Source organism: Suillus subalutaceus (genome assembly GCF_016647625.1).
Source record: "Suillus subalutaceus strain FC151 chromosome Unknown DFJ58scaffold_357, whole genome shotgun sequence".
Classification (NCBI taxonomy): Eukaryota; Fungi; Basidiomycota; class Agaricomycetes; order Boletales; family Suillaceae; genus Suillus; species Suillus subalutaceus.
This window is the reverse complement of record NW_024540606.1, coordinates 5,361-19,517: the sequence shown is the minus strand read 5'-3', so window position 1 is coordinate 19,517 and position 14,157 is coordinate 5,361. Positions and strand designations below refer to the sequence as shown.

The 14,157-nt window shown below is 49.9% G+C and overlaps 3 protein-coding genes across 3 annotated transcripts; all 3 read right to left on the bottom strand.

Moving 5' to 3' along the window:
- Positions 1–4,904: 4,904 nt before the first annotated feature.
- On the bottom strand, positions 4,905–7,135 carry DFJ58DRAFT_737435 (FAD binding domain-containing protein; the record flags this gene model as incomplete). Its single annotated transcript, XM_041386933.1, has 12 exons — positions 4,905–5,591; positions 5,640–5,666; positions 5,719–5,743; positions 5,797–5,806; positions 5,860–5,915; positions 5,975–6,151; positions 6,199–6,233; positions 6,288–6,394; positions 6,449–6,650; positions 6,719–6,877; positions 6,934–7,053; positions 7,109–7,135. 12 exons carry the CDS (start codon positions 7,133–7,135, stop codon positions 4,905–4,907), a joined length of 1,632 nt encoding a protein of 543 aa, XP_041235135.1.
- A 464-nt stretch (positions 7,136–7,599) lies between these two features.
- Positions 7,600–10,421, bottom strand: DFJ58DRAFT_918492 (FAD binding domain-containing protein; the record flags this gene model as incomplete). The annotated part of the gene is made up of 18 exons (XM_041395602.1): positions 7,600–7,775; positions 7,801–7,840; positions 7,872–7,958; positions 8,028–8,165; positions 8,276–8,386; positions 8,451–8,711; positions 8,760–8,786; positions 8,838–8,862; positions 8,916–8,925; positions 8,979–9,034; positions 9,087–9,263; positions 9,319–9,350; positions 9,407–9,513; positions 9,569–9,770; positions 9,832–9,990; positions 10,048–10,163; positions 10,291–10,375; positions 10,410–10,421. 18 exons carry the CDS (start codon positions 10,419–10,421, stop codon positions 7,600–7,602), a joined length of 1,821 nt encoding a protein of 606 aa, XP_041235134.1.
- Positions 10,422–11,134: 713 nt separating this feature from the next.
- On the bottom strand, positions 11,135–13,787 carry DFJ58DRAFT_918491 (uncharacterized protein; the record flags this gene model as incomplete). Its single annotated transcript, XM_041395601.1, has 5 exons — positions 13,727–13,787; positions 12,317–13,673; positions 12,097–12,264; positions 11,375–12,040; positions 11,135–11,146 (listed from the first exon to the last, which is right to left on the bottom strand). The coding sequence occupies exons 2-5, from the start codon at positions 13,667–13,669 to the stop codon at positions 11,135–11,137; spliced, it is 2,199 nt and encodes a 732-aa protein (XP_041235133.1). The 5' UTR covers positions 13,670–13,673; positions 13,727–13,787.
- Between the last annotated feature and the right edge of the window lie 370 nt (positions 13,788–14,157).

Sequence of the window (14,157 nt, the reverse complement as noted above, 5' to 3'; positions counted from 1 at the left end):
CACAAAGTCAGGTAGCGCGAGGAGAGACGATCCCAGGGAAGGACAAGGACGAAGTTCTGCTCAGTGGGCCTTACCGGCCAGAACTGAACCAGGGTCTCTTCGGTGGTGAGAAGCAAGTCGCGTAGCCCGTCTGCCTTTACTCCATACGTGGACAGAGTTTCTGGGGCTGGACTATGCACCCGTCTGACTTCCCTGACATTGAATGCAATACAAGGCAGATGCAGTCTCTGTGCTGCGAAGCGAGGGGGGCTCATGTTCTGAAGAAGGGTATAAAGGTTCGAAGCGAAATCCATAGCCACCGTCTTGCGCAGCGAAGAAACTGATGACCGAATTTCATCTTCGGGTAGGAGTGGTAGCTTGCATGGTGGAGCTTCGTATGAAGTGATGGAGGCTGGTAGACAGCTATTGAACTCTGATGATTTTCCGACCCAATCAAGGCTAGTGATGTCGCCCGACCGAGCCACGATCTCCTGCAGGAGCCGCCCGAGAGCCTTCTCCTGCTTCTCGCCATAATCAACAGACAAACGGACACCAAAGATACCAAACAACGAGTATGCGATGTCTTCCTGATGCGTGGTAACGCGGGTTGACGCCCAATGGAGTTTCTCTCGGGCGCCATTCAGACTGGGACAGAAGGCCGCAATGGCTAGTCGGTCTATGCCCGTCGCGTCCTGTAACTCCTGCATGATTGCGACGGACTCCTTGTGGTTTGGAGTACGGTCGTCAAGATAGAGAGTCCAATTGTTTTGATAAAAGAGAATGACCTGGGGAGCGACGAATTCTTGAATCGTCCATCCGCGCGTGTTCCAAGCGCTCTTTGCCAAAGCGCCAGACGTTGAAGAAGCCAGGACATCCGACAGGTAGACAATCGTGAGTGCAGAGTGGCGATACCAGACGAACATGGAGTTAGCCGATTCTTCGAGTTCAACATTGTTGCTCTTATCGATGCAGCATGTATCACTCCATGCCCAGTTATACCCCGCGTCACGAGCAGTTTTACAGAAGGACCGTAACTTCGTCATCCCGCCAACCAGATCTAACTCCGAGTCGTACACGCTCTTTCCCTGGATATTCTGCAGCAGTGGCTCCTCCCCTTCCCACCTGTGTGATAGCATGGCATATTGGAGGTACGTCATCACCACTTCTTCGATGTGCTTCACGGGAAGGTCTTTCTGCGTGATTGTTGATGACACAAGCTCCTTGTACTCCATGCTCATTTTGAAGGTGCTTATCTGCGCCTCTCTATCGCATAAGAGACCGGTGGTGGTGCCGAGTACACGCAGCGGAGCATTGTCGAGTTTGACATCAATGACCTGTCGAATAGCAGCTTCTACTTCAGAGGGTCTGAGATGCTGCTGGCACAGCTCTGGAGAAAGAGTTAAACTTGTTGGCGAATGTGTTATTCAGAGGCTTACCTCTTGTCTGAGCGTCGGGTGCATCATCCAGTTTGGAGAACATCGTTTGGAAGGTCTGGATCGCTTCATCATAGCGACTTGCACCATGAAGCGCTGCGTGCTTCAAATTGTATCCAAGATAAGATAAAGAGTCGAGTTCAATGACCTATGTATCGCCACAATGAGCACTGGTTACGAAACGATATATACGATTGTACCTTCTGCGCATCGAGAAGTGCTTCCATCCACAGCATCTTACCCAACTTTGCCTTACTACGATTTGCAAAGATAGCATCAGATGCAAAATTCAGGTTGATTGCTGCCGAGTATAGGTCAATAGCCCTGTCATAATCACTAGCAGTGAGGGCGGCATCTCCGTTCACAGCACAGATCGTGCTGCATTCTTGCTTAAGAGCTGAGTGAAATATGGGTGAGGGTTGTAGTCTACATGACACCACAGATTCTGGACTTGCCGTTGGACCACTCAAGGCAGTTGGCCGTGGGATTTTCGCCAATGGCGTCCTTTATGTTTTGATATGCTTCAAGGGCTTCATCAGGTTTACCTGCCGAAAGAAAAACCTGGCACCGTTTCTGATGTGTAGTGAGCAACAAGGATTTGAGATAATTTGCATTGAACAGGACGGGCCCGAGATCCCAGCCGAAGAGCTGGACCAAGCACTCAGTCATGAAATGTGTTATGTATACATCATCTAGACACACCGCAGTCAAGTCTTCGTATATCAAATGAGTGTCTTGCGATGAGAAAGCGCCTGCGTTGACAGTGGTGGTGAAGTGGTCAACGGCTTCGTTGTAACGCGCGTCACCCAAGGCTTTGGTTCCGAGTTGAATACGAAGATATGCCTAATGTGCGAGTGGCAAAGATTAGGTTTGCTGACAGAGCGTGGCCGCGTGATACTTACTTCCACGACACAACACCCGAGAGCATCGGCATTCGGACAAGCGGCAGCCAACTCTTTGATGAGCAGCATTGCTTCATCATGTTGATCTGCGTTGAAGAGGGCAATGGCCTGTAATGCGGAATGAAGCAGAGAGCATGCGAAACAAATTTGACCTACCTCTGTCAAGAGAAGAAAATGGTTGGTGGCTGAATCTTGGTTGGTGAACATGGATGCGACGTGGAATGCTGTCCTTGCCTCCCGGATGTGGCCTTTTCCACAGAGGGCGATGCCCTTAGAGATGTAGCCTGTCAATGAGGGCTGAATGCTGATGGACTATGTCATGAATGAAAGTCAGGCTTTTCATAAAGAGGCCATGATGAGTCGGTATAACTCACCTTGATTGCATCCTCAAGGGCGCGGTCCCAGGCGTGTTTTCGGGCCATAATAAATGAACGATTGGCATATGAAGTATAGTCGTTGGCGTCGGTGTGGATGTCTTGAGTGATTAACGTTTCAGCGGTAGACAGGTCCCCAGTTACACATGCATCGCGGGCTGTCGAAATAGCCAGGATCTGCATGAAGGATGCTCAAATTGTGTTATGAGAGTCAAGAATGGAAACTTACCTTTGGATGGATAAACTTGGGTACTGCCCACTCTGAAATCTTATCTTGTCCTCCGATGAGGATGTGTTTGCCGTCCACAGAGAATGTGACGCATGTGGGGATGGATGAATGCTGGAAGATGGCGATGGTTTGTCGATCCGAGAGCCGCCAGAGACGGACATGGTTGTCATCAGACGTGGATGCGACGAGGGTGCCAGTGGGATTAATAGCAATGGCGTGATCGCCTCCTGAAAGAAGGCGTCTGTCAGACACCCAGGCGAGTGACGAGCTGTGAGCCTCAAAAGATTTGACGCGTTCCCTCGTGCCTGTATTATAAATTTCGATATTTGTGGATGTTGCGATGGCAACTTTATGTTGAGGTGGAGGTGGCTCAAGAGGTGGCTCAAGAGGTGCATGCGATCGTCTAAATAAGTCGTCACTTATAGCCCGCGGCGAATATCGAACGCAGTGGATCGTAGCATGACACTGGATTGGATCTCCTTGCATCTGCCACGTTTCGGTACGCCAAAACTTCGTCATTGTGTCCCATGAACCAGTGGCCAGCACCGTACCATCGGGAGAAAAATCTAATGAGCTGATTCGATTAGAGTGGGCTTTGATGGGTTGGGTGAGAGGTTCTCCAGTTTCACCGTGCCAGGCGATTATTTCTCCATTTTCATCACCGCTTGCGATTATTTGACCATCTCGTGATACCGCCAATACCTCCACCTTATTGCTATGCCCCTCCATCCCCTTCAACACAACCCCCTTCTTCAAGTCCCAAAGATGAAGCGTCTTCTTGTCATGTGAGGCTGTCACTATTCGTCGTTTATCGGGTAATACTTTGACTGTGGTTGCGCTCCCTTCAAGAACTCGCAGGGGTCTGGTGCTTGGAGTAATGGGGGTTATTAACGTTGACGTTGATGTGTCGAGCTCGGTCGAGAGAAACTGGCCCATTTGTGAGTGTCTTTCTCTAAGCTGCCGAGGTGCGTGTATTGTGCGTTTTTATGCTCCTTCGCCACGCTAACCTACCTCGTTTCCATTTGACGCCCAAGACACGAGGCAGTTCACCACCGTTCCAGCAAGAATTCTGCTCCCTACGAGTCATGACCGCCTTCCTCGACAATGTACCTTCCCAGCGTCTCTGCGCCGCGTACATATATCCAACTGTCATCTCCATACCTTCTAGAATATATCTTGCATTCGGTTGCGACAATGCAGTTTCTACATTCAGGCGCTCCTACCGTTAACTATCCTGAATGACTATATGAATACGGTGTCTACCAGCCACTCCACCTTATCTGAATGTAGGTGTATAGATCACCTCTTCACCCAAAGAGCTGTGTGTGCACCGGATGCACCCAAAATTCTCTCCTCTCGAGTCTCATTGGGAGTTCCGCTTTCATATGCGCGTTTTATCCAACATTCGTACCATGATTTCACACATGCCGACAACCCTCCCTCCATAGCTCTGCTCATGGTTCATTTCAGTTTTCAGCTTCGCCAACTCTAGGTCCAGGTTTCTCGTTCGTCAATCTCCTGCCAAATCCATCGTCATTGGAATCATGCACTATACAACTGGTGGACATTGATATTATTAACCTCTATGAGTTCTTATCACAGCCTAAGCTATGTGTTCAACTGTTCAACAGCTGTCACCCCAGGTGTTTTGGAATGCTATCTCTCATGGAATAAATACTCCCCGTAGCTATCACACCATTTCTTTCACCTAATGTCCTGACCCTCATTCCCATATGCCAAGTGCCTGATCGATTCCCCAAATATGATTCTTGATTGGTCTCAACATGCTGATGGGGACGAAACGATGCATAAAATTCCACGTCGTCGTATGTAGAACCATGGGCCCGCGCCGATTGCGCGTACATCTTGGTACATAGTTCTATGTCGTATTGCTTTTATTTTCAGTTACAAACATGATATACACTACGTTCAATGAGATTTACAGGTACTTGTAAAAGTCGTAAGTAAAGCACGAAAATTCGGGCCGCTATGCATCCACAAATATTTTGGAGAAATACTTCTTTACGCCTTCTACACCATGAACAATCGCCCCAATCACTCCGTCCGGCCGTATCACAAAAACCTTCGTCTGGCCAGCTTCCACGAGGTAAGCTGAATAAGCATGGCCCTCCTGATCGACAAGAACGAGATCAGCAGGGGGTGCAATAGACGTCGCTGATATGGATGAAGGCAGAACGACTGCTGATCGCACAACACTTGTGTCGTATGCTTCCAGCGCACCCAAGATCGGGGTAGCATCTGCGTGATTCGAAGCGAACACAAGCACAGTGTGATACCAAGGCCTGTAAAGGCCAAAAAGCGTCTTCATGCCAGACTTCCCACCTCCCACCTGCAACATATTTGGTGCATCAGGCGCCCTGTCCCCAGCCTCCAGATTCCCCTCGTCAAGCACCCCGTACGCATTGATAGGCTTCCCTGGAATTGCAAACTCATCGAGAACGATGTTGCTGAATCGACAGTTGACACCGAGCATGAAAGTGATAGGATTTCGTGGAATGGTCATGTCTCCTGCCTTTACTACCTGGTTCAGAATCGTGGTGGTCAGCTCAAGCATCTCGGAGATGACAGGCAGACGCTCGGCAGTATACGTCTCAAGAAGAGACTTGTTGGCGAGTCCTTTTTCGACGAGCGCAAGCTTCCAACATAGATTGAACTGGTGGACAGTCAGTAGTGTCATACATGGTGCATTTGTAAGACTTACGGCATCTTGTACACTGGAGTTCAGTCCCTGTTCATAGAGAGATAAGTAGGGATTGGCATTGGATGAGAGCGGCACAGACTTGACCACCGGTTGGACTGTGGACACTGGACATATGTCAGCAAAAGTGTACTCAGAAAGTACTCGAACGCGAGCGTACTGAGCAGCATCTATGAAGGTTTTCATCAGCACAGGTACATCATTCAAAAGTAGAACCACATACCACCCACAACAAAAACTCGACCCTCGCTCAACTTGTTTACCATACGAATATTGGCTCTAAAGCAAAGCAATGAACGTTAAAAATACATCCATGTACACAATATACAAAAACACACTTGAACTCGCTCATCCAGACGACCTTGGTGAACGTAATCTCCGTAGGTATCAACGATGCGATGATTTCGAAGACCAGCTCCTCGCTCTGAGCGGCCTTTGTCAAGTCTACATCACCACCAAAGATGAAGAATTGCCAGCCATCCTCGCCAATTTCGTCAGTTGGACGTAATGAGAGGCTGCACATCATCAACATACAAGCCTCAAGAGCAGAGGCTAAACATACCCTCGTGTTTTAAAGTGTCCAAATTGGTGCCAATGCTTTCAAAAACAATCAGAAGCGCTCTTCCACGGGTAAGCAGAATTCGAACACACCAATCTATCAAGACCAACGCAATTTAAACGAATGTCTCCGACGACAATTCGGGCATCATCTCTCGTTTCGCCCAAAAACGTGAGACCGAGTTGTTTGCGCACGATGCCTGGAAACGGAATTGAGACTCATGGTGCTGCACTTGAATTGGATCGCAACTCACCTTTAGCACCATCAGCGCCGATCACCCACTTAGTGTTGAAAGTCTCCAATATGCCGTTCTTTGCTAGAACAGCGGTGACACCTTCGTTGGACTGCTCGACCGAACGCAGTTCAGTGCCCATCTCGACAAAGCACAAGAATTTTTCTAGGTGGCTTCGTAAAATCACATCTTGGAGTTGTTGACCTATCATTTTAGAAACGTACTAGTAGAAAATAGAATAACCATATTGTCAGCATGTCTGAGAATACGACGGCTCCTCGTAGTACGTACGAATGGTATCGCGGGGGTCGGTTCCATATGCGGGACTATTGAATACTCCGTCATAAGTTCCAACGTCCCTGACCGGTACGAACGGATCACAGGAACGGGTTTCCCCAAGTCGTTGACTTCTGGAACATCCAGGAAGTTGAAGAGTTCAAGGGAGCGTGCCTAAATCATGCATTAAATGAGACCAGGGTATCAGAGAAAGTGGTGTCATGACAAACCCAGATTGCGGAACCGCGCTGTCCGATACGAGGATTGGGGTCTTTATCAATGATGCGAACTGGGGTGCCATTCTGGAGGAGCGTCAACGCTGCTACCAGACCTGCTGGCCCAGCGCCTACCTAAGAATGAGGAATTGAGCTTAAGCACAATCTTCTATCACAACCTGGTACTTACGACTAGCACGGGAGGAGTGGAATTCATGAGTAGTTTTTTGGATCAGAATCACAGAGGAAAGGTGGCATGCGTTGTCCACCTGTGTATCCTATATCAGTGCCCTTATAAAAACAATTCGCCGACATCACACGTCCCCATGGGATGATTTGTCAAAATGCTCACCAGAGCTTTGAAGCCGAGTCGTCACTTGATTAACTGACATATGCGAAGTTTGAGTATGATATTAATATTTATTCTAACTTTGTGAAGTCACTTGCACGTACCTTGTGGGGCTTCTCCTAATTATACTCTTGATTCTCTCGGGTAGGCTATGCTCGTCGAATCCTAATAAGTGCCCGTTGACGCAACTGAACATAGAGTATCACAGGTACTTGGATACCGGAGTCACTGTGACTAGGGATGGCCACCGCCTCGTCAATTTACTATTCTGATGTCACAGTCATTGCTAGAGGACGGGCCTAATGGAGATTCGACAAGCAAGAAACTGACCTTCACACTCGGTCGGGGCTCCACATCAGAGCATATACCATCACAAGACGCTCCCAATCTCGGCAGCCCGATTCCAAACATTGAGCAAACAGGTGTATCCGTTGATTAGAAACTGGTGACTGCTCCCTCGGAACACGACGGAAATCAAGCTCAGGGATTGAATGAGAACGATGGCATCCTACTAATGGAACGCAAGTACTTACCTTCAACACCACAGATTGGGGTGCCTACGGCCCGGGGAGACTAAGGAAAAACAAATTCACTGATAGCGGACAGTACCGAAGAACATTCGACTGCGTTGGTCCAGATTTGAGGCGCGCTCCCCAATAAGTACCGCCTTGACCTCTACACCATTTGATAACTACGTTGATTGTAAAATACGAATGAGTTGTGATATAAGAATACAAGTAAAAAGAACAGACCACTAGACATTCAAAAATATTCCCGAGAAATACTTCTTTACGCCTTCTGCACCATGTACGATTGCCCCAACCACTCCGTCCGGCCGTACCACAAACACCTTCGTCTGGCCAGCTTCCACGAGGTAAGCTGAATAAGCATGATTCTCCTGATCGACAAGAACAAGATCGGCGGAGGATGCAACAGACGTCACTGATGCGGATGAAGACAGAATGACTGCTGATCGTATGACGCTTGTGTCATATGCCTGCAGCGCACTCCAAGATCAGGGGTAGCATCTGCATGACTCGGAGCGAACACAAGCACAGTGTGATACCATGGTCTGTAAAGACCAAAGAGCGTCTTCACGCCAGATTCTCCACCTCCCACCTGGACCATATTTGGCGCATCAGGCGCCCTGTCCCCAGCCTCCAGATGCCTCCTCGTCAAGCACCCCGTATGCATTGATAGGCTTCCCTGGAACCGCAAACTCGTCGAGAACGATGTTGCTGAATCGGCAGTTGATACCGAGCATGAAAAGAATGGGGCTTCGTGTCACGGGCGCGTTGTCTGTTTCTAATGTCTGGTTGAGAATCGCGGTGGTCATCTCAAGCATCTCGGAGATGACAGGCAAACGCTCGGTATTATACGTCTCAAGAAGAGATTTGTCGGCGAGTCCTTTTTCGACGAGCGCAAGCTTCCAGCCTAGATTGAACTAGTGTACGGTCAGTAGTGTCATACATGGTGCATTTGCAAGACTTACAGCATCTTGTACGCTTGAGTTGAGTCCCTGTTCATACAAAGATAAGTAGGTATCGGGATTTGATCAGAGCGCGCGCACCTGACCACCGGTTGGACTGTGGACACTGGATATATGTCAGAATCAGTTTGGTAAGAAAGCACTCAAAGATACACATACTGAGCAGCATCTATGCAGACTTCCATCAGCGCAGGTACATCGTTCATAAGTAGAACCACACACCACCCACAACGAATCCTCGGCCCTCGCTCAACTTGTTTACCATCCGGATATTGGCCCTAAGTAAACCGATGAACATTGAAAACGTAAATGTAACAAAATAAAACACACCTGTACTCGCTCACCCAGACGAGCTTGTTGAATGTAATATCCGTGGGTATCACCGATGCGATGATCTCGAAGATCAGCTCCTCGCTCTGAGCGACCTTTGTCAGGTCTAGATCATTACCAAGGATGATAAATTGCCAGCCGTCCTCGCCAATTTCGTCCGTTGGACGCAGTGAGATGCTGCACAGCGTCAGTATACACATCTCCAAGCCTCGAGAGCAGAGACTAGATATACCCTCGTTTAAAGTTTCCAAATCGGTGCCAATACTTCCAAGACAGTATCAGGAGCGCTCCTTCATGGAGTAAGTAGAAATTGGACGCACCGCTCTATCAAGACCAACGCCCTTTAAACGAATGTCTCCCATGACCATTCGGAAATCGTCTCTAGTCTCGCCCAAGAATGTGAGCCCGAGCTGTTTGCGCACGACACCTGCAAACCACAACTCAGATTCAGCCTACCGCATTTAAATTTGATCGCATCTCACCTTTAGCGCCGTCAGCACCGATCACCCACTTAGTATCGAAAGTCTCTAATATGCCGTTCTTTGCTAGAACAGCCGTGACACCATCGTCAGACTGCTCGATCGAACGCAGTTCGGTGCCCATCTCGACGGAACACGAAAATTTCTCTAGGTGGCGTCGCAGAATCACATCTAGGAGTTGTTGACCCATAAGCTTTGCAGCATGCTACAAACAAAAAAAAAACATCAGCATGACTGCTTGAGAGATGGTTTTGCATAGTACATACGAATGGTATCGCAGGAGTAGATTCCATATGCGGGACCATCGGGAATTCCGCCGCACATTCCAATGTTCCAGGCTTGTAGGAACGGATTACAGGGAAGGGTTTCGCCAGATCGTTGACTTCTGGGACGCTTAGGAAGTTGAAGAGTTCGATGGAGCGTGGCTAGAGCATGCATTAAATGAAACTACAGGGCATCAGAGAAGTGGTATCATAACAAACCCAGATTCCGGGACCACGCTGTCCGATGCGAGGGTTGGGGTCTTTCTCGATGATACGAACGGGGATGCCGTTTTGGAGGAGCGTCAACGCTGCCACCAGACCTGCTGGCCCAGCACCTACCTAAGAAAGAGTGATTAGGCTGAGGCGCAAGCTACCATCATACGAGCTCACTTACGACCAGTACAGGAGGACGAGTGGAATTCATGTGTGGAGTTCAGAGGTTTTTGGATCATAATAACATACAGTCGCGTCTTATAACATATATATGGGATGGCGGATCAAAGCGGAAGAGCGCCGCAGGTAACCACTCGCCGACGCTGTACGTCTGCTACGGCATCATATGCATTTGTCAAAACACTTACCAGTAACTCCATGTCGACTAGACGGCTGCGAGCGCACTGCCATGATTTTGATGCAACAGATAGGTGTCGGTTTTAACCCCGGAGAAACTTGCGTGTGCGGCCTTTTATCCGCAGGGATGGTAAATATTCCTTCACGTAGGTTATGTTCTAGTCTCCCCTAGTCAGACCATATACAAGGAAGACAGTCGTTCCTTCTTGATTAGCTGTGCTCGCCGAATTCCACTAGTTGAACGAGCATGAAGCACGTTGCAGACGCTCTTGATCTCGATTCTCCAGATTCAAAACATTGCGCAAAAAATTTGCGATAAGTTTATCTGGAAATAGAGACCGCCCCATCGGAAGACGGGGGAAATGAAGCTCCGGGATTGAATGAGGATGACAGTGTCAGAATAACCAGCTTCATAGTGCAGCGGTGTTTTAGACCGACACCGCAAACAGACATAAACAACCCGCCTCATCATGATCAGGCACAACCAGTATTACTGTTGATCTGGTGGACATATGGGGCTCCGTCGCTGCCATGCACCATTTGGTATTAGATGAACATCCTCCCCCTTGGTGTGTGAACCACCACATGTATAGTTCAAGTGCCCGTAGCACCCTCAGCAAGTGATTTAAGAAGAGGGCCATAAGATGGTACCATGATATCGATTGAATTATCAGATAACTCAGTATATATCAGAATCTTATCGTGACGATTTAATAACCGTTTAACCTTGTATTCCCTAAAGCGAAGCCTAGCATGTAAATAATGCAGTATCCATAACGAATGTCGTACTAATCCATAAGAAGGTGCCAGCACCTTTATCGTAAATTTAAACTCGCATCGTGACAAATCATGAAGATCACCCCCTCACACTCCCCTGCTCACCAACATACCCCATCCTCCCATACCCACTCCCAGCACTCATACTCACGTACCCCTCCCCTCCCCTACTCACGTACCCCTCTCCTCCCCTACTCACATACCCCTCCCCTCCTCCACTCCTCACATACCCCTCCCCACCACCGCCTGCGCTCCCACTCTTCCCATACAACCCTGCCCTCGGCGTCCCACCCGCACTCAAAGCCGCCCCCGCGTTATACCTCGCCCCACTCCCAGGAGCAGTAGCAGTATACAAACTCGCCGCACTCCCGGCAGCCCTATACTTCCTCCCCGGCGTCCGCAACCCCGCATCGCTACTAGTATCACTAGAGTCCTCATCCGATTCAGGCCCAAATTTCTGTGAAGGCGGGGGGATCACTACGGGTTCGTTCGGGTCGTCGAGCATGGTTTTGGGGCTGGAGGGGATTATGATCGTGTCGCTGGCATATGGTTGGGCGGTATCACGGTATTGGTGGCGACTGTGTTGGGAGGAGGTGGCGAGTGCTGGTAGGCTGCTGCTTGGTGTGTATGAACGGGCAGTAGGTGGGCCGGTGGGTACGAACCCAGGTGGGAGGCCTGAAGGTAAGCTTGAATACATCGTGCTACCTGTAGGCGGTATAGGCACCATCGACGGTGTGACGTGTGCTGGCGATGGGGAATACGACGAAGGTGGCGGTGGCAATGGGCGGTCGGCGTCTGCAGGACTGAGGAAGTACGGGCGCTGCCCAGACGGTGTCACTTGCGACATGTTAGACGCGGGACGTGACTAGAGTTGTGGCCCGTTTGACAGTGCTCAATAAACTGAGAAGAGAGCTTACTCACGGGCGGTTGGATCGTGATGTTGACGGTACCAGATGACGATGAACTAATCGGACGTGTTGATTCTTGTGCTGGCGATCTAGCTGCTGATGTAGCAGAGGGTGCTTTCTGCTGCCGAATTTGTTCTCTAGACGAACGCGGTGCCGGCATAGCAACATGTACGAAGCCAGCCTGCAACTTGATAAGCGCGCACGCCAAAACAGTTCTATCGAGCAAGACGCACCTCGTCTTCTTCTTCTACAGTCGCTCTCATGTTCCGGCTACTAGGCGTACTCTGCTCACGTACGCTCGTAACCTCGGGAATGACGCTCAGCCCGCTGGATCGAGGATGCTCCGGAGGACTAAGCAGATCTAGTTCGGACGTTCTCGTAGAGGTCACGCTTTCCGTGCCCGAAGCTCTCCGACGTACCGTTCGTTGGTTACGAGAGTCCGAAGCAGGGATCGAATGTAACGGCGCACCAGGAGTTCGAGGTTCTGGTACCATAAGCACAGGATCTTGAGGCAGGGAGCGCAATGGTGTGTCAGGACTCGAATAAATGGGGGAAGGCGTACGACGCGAGCGGTCCAACTCGTGTGGAGGTGGCAAGCGGATGATGAGAGAAGAATCAGCTTCTGGGATCCAACCGTCTGTGGGAACGTCGTGCAGCGCGTTGGCAGGGGAGAACATGGTACTACGTGCAGATGAGGTCTGGGTTGGACGTCGCTGTGGCCGTGGCCGTGGTTGCGATTGAGGTTGCGGTTGCGGTTGAGGTTGAGGTTGTGCACGGGGGCGTGTAGGCGTGCGAGGACGTGATTGTTCACTGGAAGTGTGCGATACTGGTTCTTGTCTGAATCGCGGGGTGTTTTGTGCCTCACCAGAGCCACCTCTCGAATCGCTACCTTCGTCATCACTCGGGGCAGAAAAGTAGCGTTCGAGGACACGATCTGCTGTAACTCGACCTTGTGCATAACCCTTGGTGCGCCCATGTACGTACCCCATATCCTTCCCCATCTCCAGTCCTTCCTGGAGGCCCTGTTTACGGCCCTCCTCACGAGCGACTTCGATCATCTTCTCCTCCATCAATTTGCGCAATCTAGACCTTGACTTTGCAGCGCTCTCCTCTGCATCCCTCCTCCTGTCTTCGACATCCTTCATCACGCCCTGCGCGCGGAAAATCTCCTTCTGGGCTTGTTCGAGTGCGTCTTTGTATAACCTGAGTTCCTCTGTCAGACGTACGATCTCGCTGTGAGAGACTACGCGCGCATCATTGGCCTCTTTGAATCGTAGGCATGCTTCCTTTGCTTTAAGCTCTGCATTATCAGCACGGTCTTGTTCGAATGATAATTGTGAATTCAAAAGAGAGACATCTGCGCGGAGGTCGCGCACGGCAGACTCTGCATCTGCGAGGAGCAGTATAACTTCACGGTTTGAAGGGGGTTGGGAGCTGGTGCGAGAGATGGGCTTCGAGGTCTTTGAGGCGGTAGAATGGTGTGATTGGGTACGTGCGAGGGGTGGTACCGGGAGTGGTGGGGTGTTTGATTTGTCGCCACTGGTATCACTGGGACCTGCTCGGGGTGTGCTTGGTGGTTGGCTCATGGGACTAGATGTGGCGCTTGGTAAGTCTGGGTCTGTCTTGATAAAGGATTCACATACAGGATCAGACTAAGACGGGGTCAAGAGGAGGCGTGCTTGCTGTGCCAAGGGTTGATACATGGCAGTACTACTTATGACAACTTTTTAAGTCCATTGTAAGGATTCATCACTTCATTACATAAGCAATTTTATATGTCAACCATCGCCCACAAGTCAAATTCAAGCTTGACGCTGTCGTCTGACCATGTCCTTAGTTGTTATCCTGCGATTCCCATACTCGATGGGAACCAAAGAGTATCAACTCATTGACATGGCCTCTTCGCCGGGCGCCCACAGCACCAGCAGCGGCCACTGGCGACCACGGCCCGATGTATGTCACGGTCGATAACCCGATCAAACATCGGCACGACAAGTCTAAGCGCTTGTGCGCAGCCTCATCATATCTGTCGATGCGACGGCCTCGACGGAATTCAAACGTTCAACGCAGCGCA